At 37.1% G+C, this 13183-nt stretch overlaps 1 protein-coding gene across 1 annotated transcript; it reads right to left on the bottom strand.

Annotated features, from left to right (window-relative positions):
* Positions 1-2202: 2202 nt before the first annotated feature.
* On the bottom strand, positions 2203-13182 carry LOC136255674 (uncharacterized). The gene is made up of 6 exons (XM_066048488.1): positions 13055-13182; positions 10238-10321; positions 6536-6625; positions 4837-4892; positions 3169-3287; positions 2203-2454 (listed from the first exon to the last, which is right to left on the bottom strand). Exons 1-6 carry the CDS (start codon positions 13104-13106, stop codon positions 2298-2300), a joined length of 558 nt encoding a protein of 185 aa, XP_065904560.1. The 5' UTR covers positions 13107-13182; the 3' UTR covers positions 2203-2297.
* Between the last annotated feature and the right edge of the window lies 1 nt (position 13183).

Raw genomic sequence — 13183 nt, 5'->3', positions numbered from 1 at the left:
TCTTTTTGGAATTATGTAAATAGTAAGATTAAGGTCAAGACAGGTGTTGCTACCCTAATGTCATCTAATGGTGATAAAGCAACGACCCCTTTTCAGAAAGCAGAATTGTTGAACACATTTTTTAGTAGTGTTTTTACATCCGAAAACCTGAATGTGTTACCTGAACTAGAAGACCTACACTATGAACACCCATTAAGTTCAATTCATATAACTAGTGATATTGTTTTTAACAAACTGAGTACTTTGAAATCTAACAAGTCACCAGGACCTGATGGTTTACATCCATTGGTTCTAAAGGAGGCTGCAGCTCAGCTATGTATTCCTTTTAGTATGTTGTTTAGGAGCTCATTTGATGAGGGCCATTTGCCAGACGATTGGAAGACAGCCAACATAGTTCCTGTGTTTAAGAAAGGTGTAAGTTCAGATCCGGGCAACTATCGGCCAATAAGCTTGACTTCTATTGTTTGTAAAGTGTTTGAGTCCATTGTTAGAGAAGATATTATAAAACATCTCACTTCAAATAACTTGCTATCAAATTCCCAACATGGTTTCCTACAAAAGAGGTCATGTACAACTCAACTTCTCACTGCTATGGAACACTGGACTAATGAAATTCAGCTACGCCACCCAGTTGATTTGCTATACTTTGATTTTAAGAAGGCGTTTGATAAAGTGCCCCATGAAAGACTTCTCATTAAACTGAAAGCACATGGAATTACTGGGAAGCTTTTAGATTGGATAAGATCATTCCTTCAAGGTAGGAAACAAAGAGTAACATTTAATGGAGTTAAATCTTCATGGGCTGATGTCCTTTCAGGTGTACCACAAGGTTCTGTCCTTGGCCCTATTCTCTTTGTGGTGTATATCAATGATTTACCTCAAGTTCTGACTAATCACTGCCTGTTATTTGCTGATGATACTAAATTATACAGTTGTGTGACAGATGATGCTGACATTTGTAGAATGCAACAGGACACTGACAATCTAGTTATGTGGTCGGAGATGTGGCAGTTACCATTTAACGTCTCCAAATGTAAAACTTTACATCTAGGGAAGACAAACTGTAGTCATGTTTATACCATGGCCGGTTGTGACATTAAGCAAACTAGTGAGAAAAAAGACCTAGGGATCATGATTGACAGTCAACTAAAATTTCATAAGCACGTAGCAGTAACTGTTAGTAAAGCAAGAAGACTTCTGGGTCTAATTAGTAAGTGCTTTATTAACTTAAGTCCTCAAACCTTTTCTTACTTATCCAACTCTATCGTAAGACCATGTATTGAGTATGGCAACATCATATGGGGTCCTAATTACAAAGTAGACGAATATGCAATTGAAAAGGTCCAAAGATATGCAACAAGGCTGGTACCATCTATCAAACATCTACCTTATGAAGAGCGTCTAAAATGCCTCAAATTACCAACTTTAAAGTATCGGAGACTTCGTGGGGACATGATCATGACCTACAACATATTAAATGGACATCTAAATGTGAATGAAACTACTTTTTTTACAAGAGCATGGACAGCAATTAGAGGGCACTCTTGCAAACTGTTCAAGCAATTTGCTGTTAGAGAGGTTCGACAGAATTATTTTTCTCACCGTGTAGTGAACAACTGGAACTCCCTTCCTAGTGGTATTGTGGAGGCTCAATCAACTGATGAATTCAAGAAGTTGTTTGACAACTTGAACAATGACATTAAGTTTAGCATAGATTTATTGTAACATAGGATTAGGATTTACAGGCTTAGCCTTTTTTAATTCCTGTATAATAATAATAATAATAATGTCGTATGCATTGGTTCATTAGGTATTATGTTATAAAAATGTAAGCAAGGAAAAATTAGTAGCAGCCATGTGTCCTAACTTACTTTTTTTAAATGCTTTTGTAGTCCACAAGCTGGAGACACTTGCTTAATATAGCTACACATAATAAATTTTAAGTTGGATTAGGGATCAAAAAAGTAGTGAAACAAGAGAATAGCTGAAAAGTAGTGAAACAAGAGAAATTGTCTATACCTGCAGGAGGGCAATTAATCCTTAATTCAGTCATGGTTATAGACTGGAATATGGCGATTAAATGACCACTAATACATGTATATCTGCAGGTATAGAAAACCTTCCTTGCTTCACTACTTCTTTTGGTCCCTTAAAATTTAATTTTATATGGATATGCATACAGAGTCATTCATGTGTCATTACTATTATTGAAACAGTTATAAAGTGTTTTATCATTTGCCATAAAAAGTGTCACATACAGTAGTCACAAGTATCTAGTACTTGTAACAAGTTGATTTTTAACAATATACCCCTGTAGCAAGCACTCGAATGCCAAATCTCCATGATCGTTTCAGCCATAACTCACATATGTACTCACAATCATCTGATACAACTGGTTCCTCATAATGAGTAGTTCCCTTCTTAGCTAATCTCGTTGATCTCCTACACTTCATCCTAATCCAATACGACAGTGTACATAATGACAAGTTACTGTCTCAGCAAAACCCCACATACTGTCTCAGCAAAACCCCACATACATAGTTTGCACAAGAACACTTTTTAAATAAAGCAACATTTTAAAAGCTATGCATATTAAAAGAAAAAAAAGCAAGTGATGATCGAGCCATTACTCAGAGAAGTAAGTTTCAACTCAATTACATCTACATATAAAACCATCTTATACCTTATTTATCGGCTCTGGAGAGTTTGAGTATCCTTGTTTCATTCATCCTTACAAGGGCATGCATCTATAATGTGTCTTATTTATGATACCAAAAGTTCATAATAATTATTTGTATGGGCGCATACAAATATTATGGACTATTGTATATACAGTAGATATAAATATGATTGATGTCATTTATTTCTTTAAACACTTTCATATCTTATGTACAGACTAAATTATAAATACCTTGGGTGAACAGTTAAGCCAAATCCTAGCTGACTTTGTGTAGACGAAAGCAAAGGAAAGTATAATGGCTGCAATATAATGGCTGCAAATGTTAGCACCAGTAATTCATTTTTAGTATAGTTGCCATACAATCAATTTTTTTCTCTTCCTACTGTCTATAATTACAAACGTAATAAGCCGAACTTTGGTATAACGTATTCATTGGTGTAACTTGTACAAACAATGTGGGTTTTGCTGAGATGTTCACATATACAAACCTTTTGTTCACAGCAACTTTATCAGCTTTACTCCTCTTTGGTGTATTAGTGATAGCTTCATCATTATCACATGAAGGTCTACTCCTTTTGGTTGAACATGTCTTTGTAACTGTTTCTGACTGAAATAATAGTCACATGTGATATAGTCTCCAAACAAGTAATGTATATAGTGGTGGATATAAGTAGATAAGCCTTGGTATAGTTTTGGTTGAAGTCTTCTTACAACATTAATTGTTGGCGAACTAACTTAACGGTGTTAAATTACTAGCTCTGGTAACTTAGTACTGTTCAAAATTTTCTTTGTAGCAAACAACCCAACTACGTACTTAATAACAGCATGCATACTAAATAGCACTTATTAACTAACAACCATTATTAAATACTAGCCAACTAACAAATAGTGAGGTACAGTGCAGTGGTTCTTTAGTCATGTAGCTTCGTTCCTAGAATTAAACAAAATATTTGACCGAGTCAGTCTTATAGCCGAAAAATACATGCGTTTGCTTAATATTATGTATCTCCATTTCTGTGTAATCTATGACAATTCTGTAAGTTTTAAGAAAATCTCCATTAATTTCTACATAACTGGTGAAACTTTTAAATAGTTATCATGTCCAAAGAAAAAGTTATTGAATTTCAACCTTTGAAATTGTGGTCAAAATTTGACAGGCTATAAGACTGATTTTGTCAGACCGGGTCACATAATTATGTAGGACAACACTGCAGTTTCTGCTGGAGATTAATTGAACAATTTCTGCTGGAGATTATTTCGACAATTTCAAAAGAATTATGACTTCATACTGTACCTAACACCCACGCATTATAAGGCACAATTAAACTCTACATGTTGCAAATTATGTAACATTTTAATGTATACCTCTTAACTACGTACATTTCTGTTGCTGTAGCAGCAAACCTACGTTACTACAAACCCTTTAAACATTTTATACTCCAGAACATAACTTAGTATTCTAATGCATAGTTATTCATGTGTTATTAAACCAGCACCTTTGTTAGTCGCATGCCAGTTTACCATGACCTATGCACCTGATTTCAAATGTTAAAAGATTATGTAGCACGGTGACATACAATTTAAAAAAAATCAAAACGTTCAAACTTGCATACTTGCACAGTGTACTATATAAAATTGGACAGTTGATTATCAGTGAGACACTAGCTACTTTTAATCAGTGCACGGTGCGAGGTTCCATGTGTCACAAAAGTGTTCTAGATACGTAACTGTACAATCTATATCGAACTACTCTATAATGTACACTTGATAACAAAATAATTACTCTAGAAGAACAGTCCATTTACTTGATGATATAATGAAAATTCTCTCCTCACAAGTTGCCAGTGTAAGACCAATGAAACACTTCAAACTGATCAGTGATAGTAACAATAATGATAACACTACCTAGTGAATGAAGTGTAACTATGAAGGATTGGTTGAACATGCATGTAAGGAATGTGATAACAAGGTTCCAATATATTGTATTATACACATGGTCTGTTTCACTGGTGTGAATTCTGCTACACAAGAGCTATAGAAACTTACTTCCATCCTCAAACAAAAAAACACTCTCAGACTAGTACAACGCATATGTATCAACACACTCAACTTACAGCTCAAGTTAATTGTTCTACCACGATTGTTCTATCACGTACCTGTGGATCATGTGATATCATCCTCAAGCTGTCAGGAACACTCTCAACATCACGATCTACACATCATGTAACATATAACAACATTAGCACACTATCAAACAGTACTACGTTTAAGTAGGGTTTGCATCAAAAGTGGTGCGCACCACCAAAAATACCGCCTTTAAAAACGAGCTTAGAAACTTCTTACATGACAAAAATCACCTTTACGGAATAATATTAGTCCATCTAATATCAAATGTAGCATTAAAAACAAGAAAATGCTTACTGGCTGCTGGATAAAGAATTTTTTTTAAATTGTCAAAATTTGAAATTTCGTTTCACTCACTCACTGCCTGACTACAGTCGCAAGTCTAGAGCCCAAACGAAGCAGCGTACAGTCACCATTTTACGTCACAACAACAAACTCACCGGTGGGATGTGCCTTTTGGGGTTCCGACAAGTGTGTGCCCTGTGCGCCTTGTCTTTACTTTTATCTTCAATCAGGCTGCTTGTCTTCTTCTTCATCCAACGAAACCATATCGAGGCGTTAATTTTCCATATTAACACTTTCTTTAAGCAGCATAATAGACGCCACAAAACTATTTAAGGCGCTTAGACTACACTACTGTATGGAGGTACCAGTACTCCACAATAGGTCACAAGATTATGCCCATTCTTTATTCTACTATTATCGATCTATCAATCGAGACCACGATAACCACGCCCCTTTTACGCTAGCTGCATTTGTGACCACGCCTTCAAATTGGTAGGCTGATTCGAGATACTCTAGTCTAATAATTGATCAAAACCACGATGACCACACCCCTTTTTGGGTAAGCACACATCTTTGCAGGCTGACTCGAGATACTCTAATACAGCAGTCACCCTAACAGAAGTCACATGTGTACAGCTAGCTGTATGCTTTAACAAAAAAAACTAAACAAACTAGTATATATATTAAAAATTATAAATTTAAAAATGAAGTAGGGATCCAAGCGATAAAAAGTAGTGAAACAGGAGATGAACAAGGGTAGCTATTACAGCATAGCTCAGTGTTAAATCCCTACTTTGGCATGGTATAACAATTACTTTGTGTTAGATGCCAAAGTAGGGATTTCCCACTGAGCTATGCTGTAATAGCTACCATTGTTCGTCTCTTATTTCACTACTTTTTATCGCTTGGATCCCTACTTCATTTTTAAATTTATATGTAATTATGTAGAGCTGGGTAGGAACACTGAAAACAAATGAAGTTGATACTTGCATCTTCCAAATTTTGGTAAAACTTTGTACCACATAGTTTTAGCAGTGACATGATGGCTACTTTTCTTGTCCTGAAACATCATTCTAATTTATTTTACATGATGGCATTAAACAATAAGGCTGCATGCAGACTAAGCACTTTTAGGATACTTTAACAGAGTCAAACACGTTAATATAAGTGCACTATCTGTACCCACTAGGGCTGCAACAAATGTTCGATTCATTTGGAATTGTTTATTTATATAGTTGTAAAAATTGTTAGAGCACTGGTTCCACATGACCATATATAAATAGACAATCCAACTACATTGTATCTGACCATCCAACAGTCCCCAGGACCTTCAAGTGTCTGTCATACACATAATTATTATAGTGTATATAGTGTTATTCATTCCGATAAGTGGAGTATACTGTACACATATGTATCTGTCAAGTATAAAATTAGGTCTACACTTACAGACAATGTTGTCATCACCAGTGTTCCCAGAATGATGACGTTTCAGTGTGGTAGGAATATCTTTTAATGGAGTCAACCTTATACTGAAGTCTGCAACACAAGCACACACACATAAATCACAAAACTGGACTTACAGTGTATTCAAATTATACCGTATAGCGGGTTTTTACTGTGCCTATAATTTATCACGAATCTTAAAAGCGCGACACAAATTTCTGCGAATACAGCTGTTCATGAAAATAAAATCCACTGATTTTATTATTTCAATTACTGGAAACGTATTGAAAAAGGAGATGGAAGCGTCACTAAACAGTTATATATGTTTATAAAGATATTTTGGACTCCAATCATTGGCGAGGAACTTACTTGCGGCAGTTGTGGAGATGTGTGCCACTGCATGACGACACAACAGTAGTGGGCGCGTCCTCTCAAGGATGTGCAGTTTGTTTTCATTTCGTGGTGGCACAACAATATGTATCTAATTAAAGTTCAAGAATACACGAAAATTTAAGATAAAATAAGTGCAAATTTATTTACCGCCGCTAGCCACTGTTCGCGAAAATAAAGTCTTCGCAGTAAAAACCCGCTATACGGTACTAGTGCAATTACATTTTATTACTTAAAAATGAAGTAGGGTTCCAGCGATAAAAGCAGTGAAGAGATGATGGTAGCTATGAGGGAAAGTTCATAGCTACTTGGCATTGCAGCAGTGCAAAATCCCTACTTTGGCATTGTAGGAGTACTGCAAAAGTAGGGATTTTCCCACATTGCTACAATGCCAAGTAGGGATCTTCCCTCATAACTACCATCATCTCTTGTTTCATTACTTTTTATTGCTGGAACCCTACTACATTATTAAATTAATAATTTTTATTGCACTAGTTTGCTGACTTTTTTTTGTAGAATATGGCTATGAAATACACATGTGGCTGTGACTGCTGTATTAGAGTGTCTCGATCTCACCACTCAGCTATGCAGTAGATCACATGTGGGTGTGGCACAACACCTTGTTTTCCTATAGAGCTGGATCGTTGTCGTGGCACATTCTGTTCATTTAAGGGAGCGTGGCAATTGTCTTAAAAGAAGTGCAGTTTAGCTAGCGCTGCTACCAGTTCACTAATGGGCATGAGAATTGTGTTAAGCACAGATTAGTTGCTACCAGTACGTTAGAGCCTCAAATAGTTTCATGGCATCTAAATATACCCCTTCAAGGAAAGTGCTGATATGAATGTCTTGGTATGGTTTCCTGGCATGAAGAAGAAGTGGATCATTTAATCGAAGATAAAAGAAAAGGCAAACTGCAGAAGGCAGACATTGGAACTACAAAAGGCACATCCCACCAGTGAGCTTGTTGTTGTGGCGTAAAATGGTGGCCATGCGCTGCTTTGTTTTGGCCACTTGCCTTGTGACTGTGGTCAGGCAGACAGGTAGGCAGGCTAGCAGACGAAAATTTGAGTTATGGTAAATTTTAGGATGCCTGTAAGTTTTTTTTTTTTTTTGCTTTTAATGCTGTAATTGATGCTGAACGGAGTAGGATTATTACATAAAGATGATTTCTGCCATGTATGATATTTCCATGATGGCTTTTAGATGAGGCTATTTAGCAGCATACGTCACTTAGGGGAACCATACTAAACAGTACGACTGTACTGTTTGATGTAAAGGAAAAAGACTACATCATGATACACAGTTTGCTAAAAAAAACACATGTGTACAATCCAGAATCCACTTATAGGCTCAACCTATCCACAGGATCTAATGTTAGCCCAAAATGGCATGATATGGAGCACTTGTGTGCAATGTGCGAAACAACAGTCTGGACACTTACAATTTCTGGTCACTTACACTAGTTGTCAGGCCATAATTGAATTTGTCTGGAAATAGAGTCCTTTCAAGGTTTAGCACAGAGCTTAGAGTGTGATATTTGGCTAGGAGGGAGGCCAGACATAGTGGCATTGGCATGTAATTGAGTTTTGTGTTTATGGTTTGTGGTGTGACCACAAAAACATGCCCAAGATACCAACAGGGGTAGTTGGAAAAGGCGGATACGATCAGATGCGGACACAGACACAGACATTGTCAAAAACCACTTTTACATTTATATAACAGTTATTTTTCATACCTAACGTTGTTTTTACAGCAGTCTTCGCTTCCAGACCTGGGCGTCAATCTTGTCATAGCGCTTATCCATTTATAAGCGCACATGTGAAGGACTAGACTAGCACTCCACAGAATGCCAAAGACCATACAGTGTTGTACACATGCTCTAAAGTCTAATACAGAGTTATATAATTGTAGAAATTAGCTTGTATGGCTTAGCAGGCCAAATCCACAATCTTACACCTTTTAGTATAAGGCACAGGTGCTTATACCAAGCGTTGAGGATTTCAAGGACCTGGCCTATGAGATTAGGTTGGGACATGCCAGCTTAATCTCTATCACACTGAATTAGATTTCTAGAGCATATGTATAACACTATATGGTCTTTAGAGAGCTAGTCTATCCTTCGTACGTCCGCTTATAAATGGATAAGCACTATGAAAAGATCAATGCACGGGTCTGGAAGCGAAGACTGCTGTAAAAACAACATTAGGTATGAAAAATAACTGTTTTGTAAATGTAAAAGTGTATTCTAAAAAATATCCATGTTCATGTCCGACCGTATCCGCCTTTTCCAACTACCCCACTAACAGGTTACAGTGCACATGTTTTGCCAGCCTAACACTTCTTGCAATTTCGTGTGAAATGTGTAGTGTGATTGTGCATACATGTCTGTTGTATTTCGCTATTTTCAAAATGAAATAACCTATGCTACCATCCCTGTTAAATAAATTTGTCGCATGTAAAGCAGTCTGAGGCATGATATGGGCATCCACCACCATTGTGACACCAGATAAATCGCTTATAAAAACACGCATGTGTACACATTTACACTTACGAGATTGCAAGAAGTGTTAAATTCCCTGTAGTCACTGGCAAATGTACTTATAACCTGTTAGCCATTACTAGCTTTTACTTGTGGTATTCATCTGTTCACCCAACTTGTATTTTGAGTTAGAATGAAGTTTATTTTGAGCTTAAGTCCATTTCTACAATTCGTGTTCATTTTGATAGAGACGCTATTTCATAGCAGCAATAGTAAAGTTTGACTACATTGCTATAGCACTACTAAGGTAATTTCCTAATAACTCCTTTGAGTCCTTTCCTACAAATGCTCCTGTTACAGCACTGATTTTATAGGAGAACTTATTTGTGACCAGAACCCTAAGATGCTGTGTTGTCTGATCTGTCACTGTCAGTGAGTGGACAAGTAGTAATCAGTTGTACAGTACATGTGTGATCCCAGTGCTTGAAACAAATAATTTGGCAAAACACATACAGGAAAGGAGAGACACATAAAGTTTTAAATGTCCGGACAAACTGATTTATGTCCACTCAACTTTCATGTTATCCTGACAGTGTGTCAGCACATGTCTAAAAAGTTATTTTGTGTACTGCTTGTGTGCTTACGTATATACATACTGTACTGCTTCTGTTGATGCGGCACTTGAAACAGTATCTGATGTATTTGGACAAAGGATAAACAAAGTTTTATACATGCAGAATTTAACTCCTTGTAATCATGCCATCACAGATAACCACTACTATAATACGAATATCACCAATCCAACAGTACACTGCCTAAGAAGTTTATGACATCACCTTTCATCTTTATAGTTTCAGAAGTCCAGTTGATGTCAACTTTGATCTGTTGCCGCTTCACTGGATACAATCCCGAATCACAATCTGTAATGCAAAATATTCTAATAGAACACACAGCAACTGTTAACCTCATGGAAATAGGAGACCCATGATAGCTAACTGACAGAGAAACAATAAAGAATGTGGTGTCTGATATATGATCCTGTCAAACAGTTCAACTATGACAGGATGCAGCTTGCTGATCATGTAAGTATGGTTGGTGGTTCAGAACTGATTCATTACAACCCCAATTTAGTGGATACGTATAACTTGGCAAAAATCTCTATACTTTCATGTCAACATGAGTCACCGTATATCCCAGTAAAATGATCCCCCTGAAGATCTATTCGTTCACAAGTATTATGAATATGCACCCAACAATCAATTACTGAACAGGTGAGGATTCATTTTCAGTAGCTAAATATGTTCTGCGTGTTTCACAGCGTTACACATAAAGGAGAGTAAGAGAAGTACCTCTACAATCAATCCAATCACTATGGAAATACAGACGATTGCCCTTATAAAGGTGGGGAAGCCATCACTAACACTGCTGCGAATTGACACCTCAAACTGTAGTTGCACATTACTTTTATGGCATGCCTGGTGCCATTTTTGATATGGTATATATGCATACGCTGGTTCTTTTAGTCATAATTAAGTTTAAAAAGGGAACAAACAAGTAGAAGGAGAACATTTTAAGTTGGGTTAAGGTTAAAAAAAAAGTAGTGAAACAAGGGAACAGCTAAATAGTAGTGACACAAGTAAGTTTGCCTATACCTGCAGATATACTAGTGACATTCAGTCATGGCTATAGACTGAAGTACATACCGTACAGTATAAGGATTAAATGTTCACTAGTATATCTGCAGTTATATAGCATCTCAAAGATTTCATGGATTTGATCCAGCTTTATACAGGTGTATAGTCACTTACAAGTTAAAGAATTGTGTCGCACTTTCTATACATTTCTAGTGCTTCTGCAGCCACAACAATCGTTAATTTATTGACTAAAATTATGGCAAAAGATGTCCCTGGACTTTTGGTAGCAGCGGTTGTCAATTATTATTTCATCCACAGCTTCCACGCCTTGCTCTAAGCTATGCACTATGTGGGAGGCAGCGGAATCGCCCAAATTTAATGGTACAGAAAATTTTGACGCTCATCACCCAGATGGTGAGAAGTCTTAGATCTTTTCCAAACTAACAACATAGACAGAAATGCACCCAACCATATCGAAACACTATGAGGAAGAGTGGGCTTCTCTTGCCCTGGGCAGTTTGAAATCAAAAATTCATATTTCTTTGTCTGTTTTTTTTCAAAGAAAGCAACCCTGTGCCGAGCATCCAGCAAATAATTTGCTTATTACCGCGCATACTGTTTAACTACAACAATTCTGGATGTGATCTAGCTATTGTAGCAAGTTTCATCCGTTCCTTTGTATGGAGCACGAAATTGTAAAAAAAAATTGGTATCTTGTGAGATACTAAAAACGATATTTCTGTGAAGACAACAACCGTGCCTCTGGTTTCATGGTGATATCTAGCAATGGGACACTACAATATACATTCCACAGTGGTAGGGGGATTGATTTGTAAGTGGATAATCCGGATTGCAGACCCTAATTAAGGTAATTCGCTTGTATAGAGCACCGAAAACAAAGAGTTAGGTGTACTTACCTTTTTCTTTGATTCCTATTCAGCTTAAATTCCTAGTGTGGATCATGGTTTCAATTTGAGAGGTATGTATTCAATTGTCAAAATTTGATTTAAGGTAAATGAGGGTATTTTCAGACACTCTTTGATAAAATCGCTCTAACACTGTACTCACGAGTTAGCACAAACTCTAGGGATCATTTTAAAGCCTATCTTACGGTACATCTGCAGTACAAATTTCACTTCAATACAAACAACTGCTGAGGAGTTATGAGCCAAAATTTAACAGCGTGTAAAAAATGCAACATGCGGCTAATTCGGGACACTTTGAATACCAAGCAGCGCCTCTACAGGTTACCAATCCTCTTTAAAAGTATACAGACTAAAGTACCACTCATCTGCAGCTTATAATTCAAGTATAAAGTTCATACCCTTTGGGAGGAAGCATCATTTTAAAAAGTTTATGTAATTCACGAATATTTTCTTTGTATTTCAATAGAACAGCTGCTGAAAAATCCAGGGGCGGATACAAGGGGGAGGTCAAAGGGCGCTCTTGACCCCCCGTCCAAAAATTTTTAGTATACCAAGATCGAGATACTCTAATAGAGCAGTCACTCTAATAAGCAGTCACAGTATTAGAACAGTGTGTAGTGAGCTATTTAAGGATTTTTATGTACTTTATCAGCTATAAATGCATGGTTGGTGAGGTGGGCAGCTATTGTCAGCTGGCTGTTTTGTTTTTTTTGGTCTCACCTTATCAAACCAGAGACAATGTAGTGCCTCGGTTCATTTTTGACCTCCCCCCCCCCCCCTTTCTAGAAGTCTGGATCCGTCCCTGGAAAAATCGACTGCCAATCAGCCTGTGTTGCATGGATTCTTATGATTTTTTGATTCTACCATTGTTGAGAACGATCTAAGTATCCGGAATTATCCGATGTCCGGAATTACCCGCACTTACCTTATTTGCGTACAGTTACACTCTGGAATTCGGTTAAGCCTAGGTATAACTACTGCTTGTCAGCTGTGATGGTAACGGTCCAATGATCGGTGTTTAAATAATCGATATGGTGCAGTGTGAGTGTTTCAATTTTCCCAGCTACGTAAATAGCTAAACCACTGAGCAAACCTTCACTTTCCTGCTGTTTCTTCTCATACCAGTCTGTAGCAAACTCCATCATCTGTCATAGATCAGTAGGTAACACCTGGCGTGCTGGCCTCAATCTACTGCAGGCGCACTGGATAAGCGCCGAAAACA

The sequence above is a fragment of the Dysidea avara genome, chromosome 1 (genome assembly GCF_963678975.1).
Source record: "Dysidea avara chromosome 1, odDysAvar1.4, whole genome shotgun sequence".
Taxonomy (NCBI): Eukaryota; Metazoa; Porifera; class Demospongiae; order Dictyoceratida; family Dysideidae; genus Dysidea; species Dysidea avara.
This window is presented reverse-complemented; position numbering and strand designations above follow the sequence as displayed.

Bases quoted from the DNA above. Each gene is read 5' to 3' on its own strand.
- LOC136255674 (XM_066048488.1), bottom strand. From the start codon at position 13,106: ATGATGGAGTTTGCTACAGACTGGTATGAGAAGAAACAGCAGGAAAGT. The intron at 6,626-10,237 runs GTGATGTCATAA...CTTGTGTTGCAG, and splicing joins TGAAACTATAAAGATGAAAG to ACTTCAGTATAAGGTTGACT. The intron at 3,288-4,836 runs GTACGTGATAGA...CTATTATTTCAG, and splicing joins TGATATCACATGATCCACAG to TCAGAAACAGTTACAAAGAC.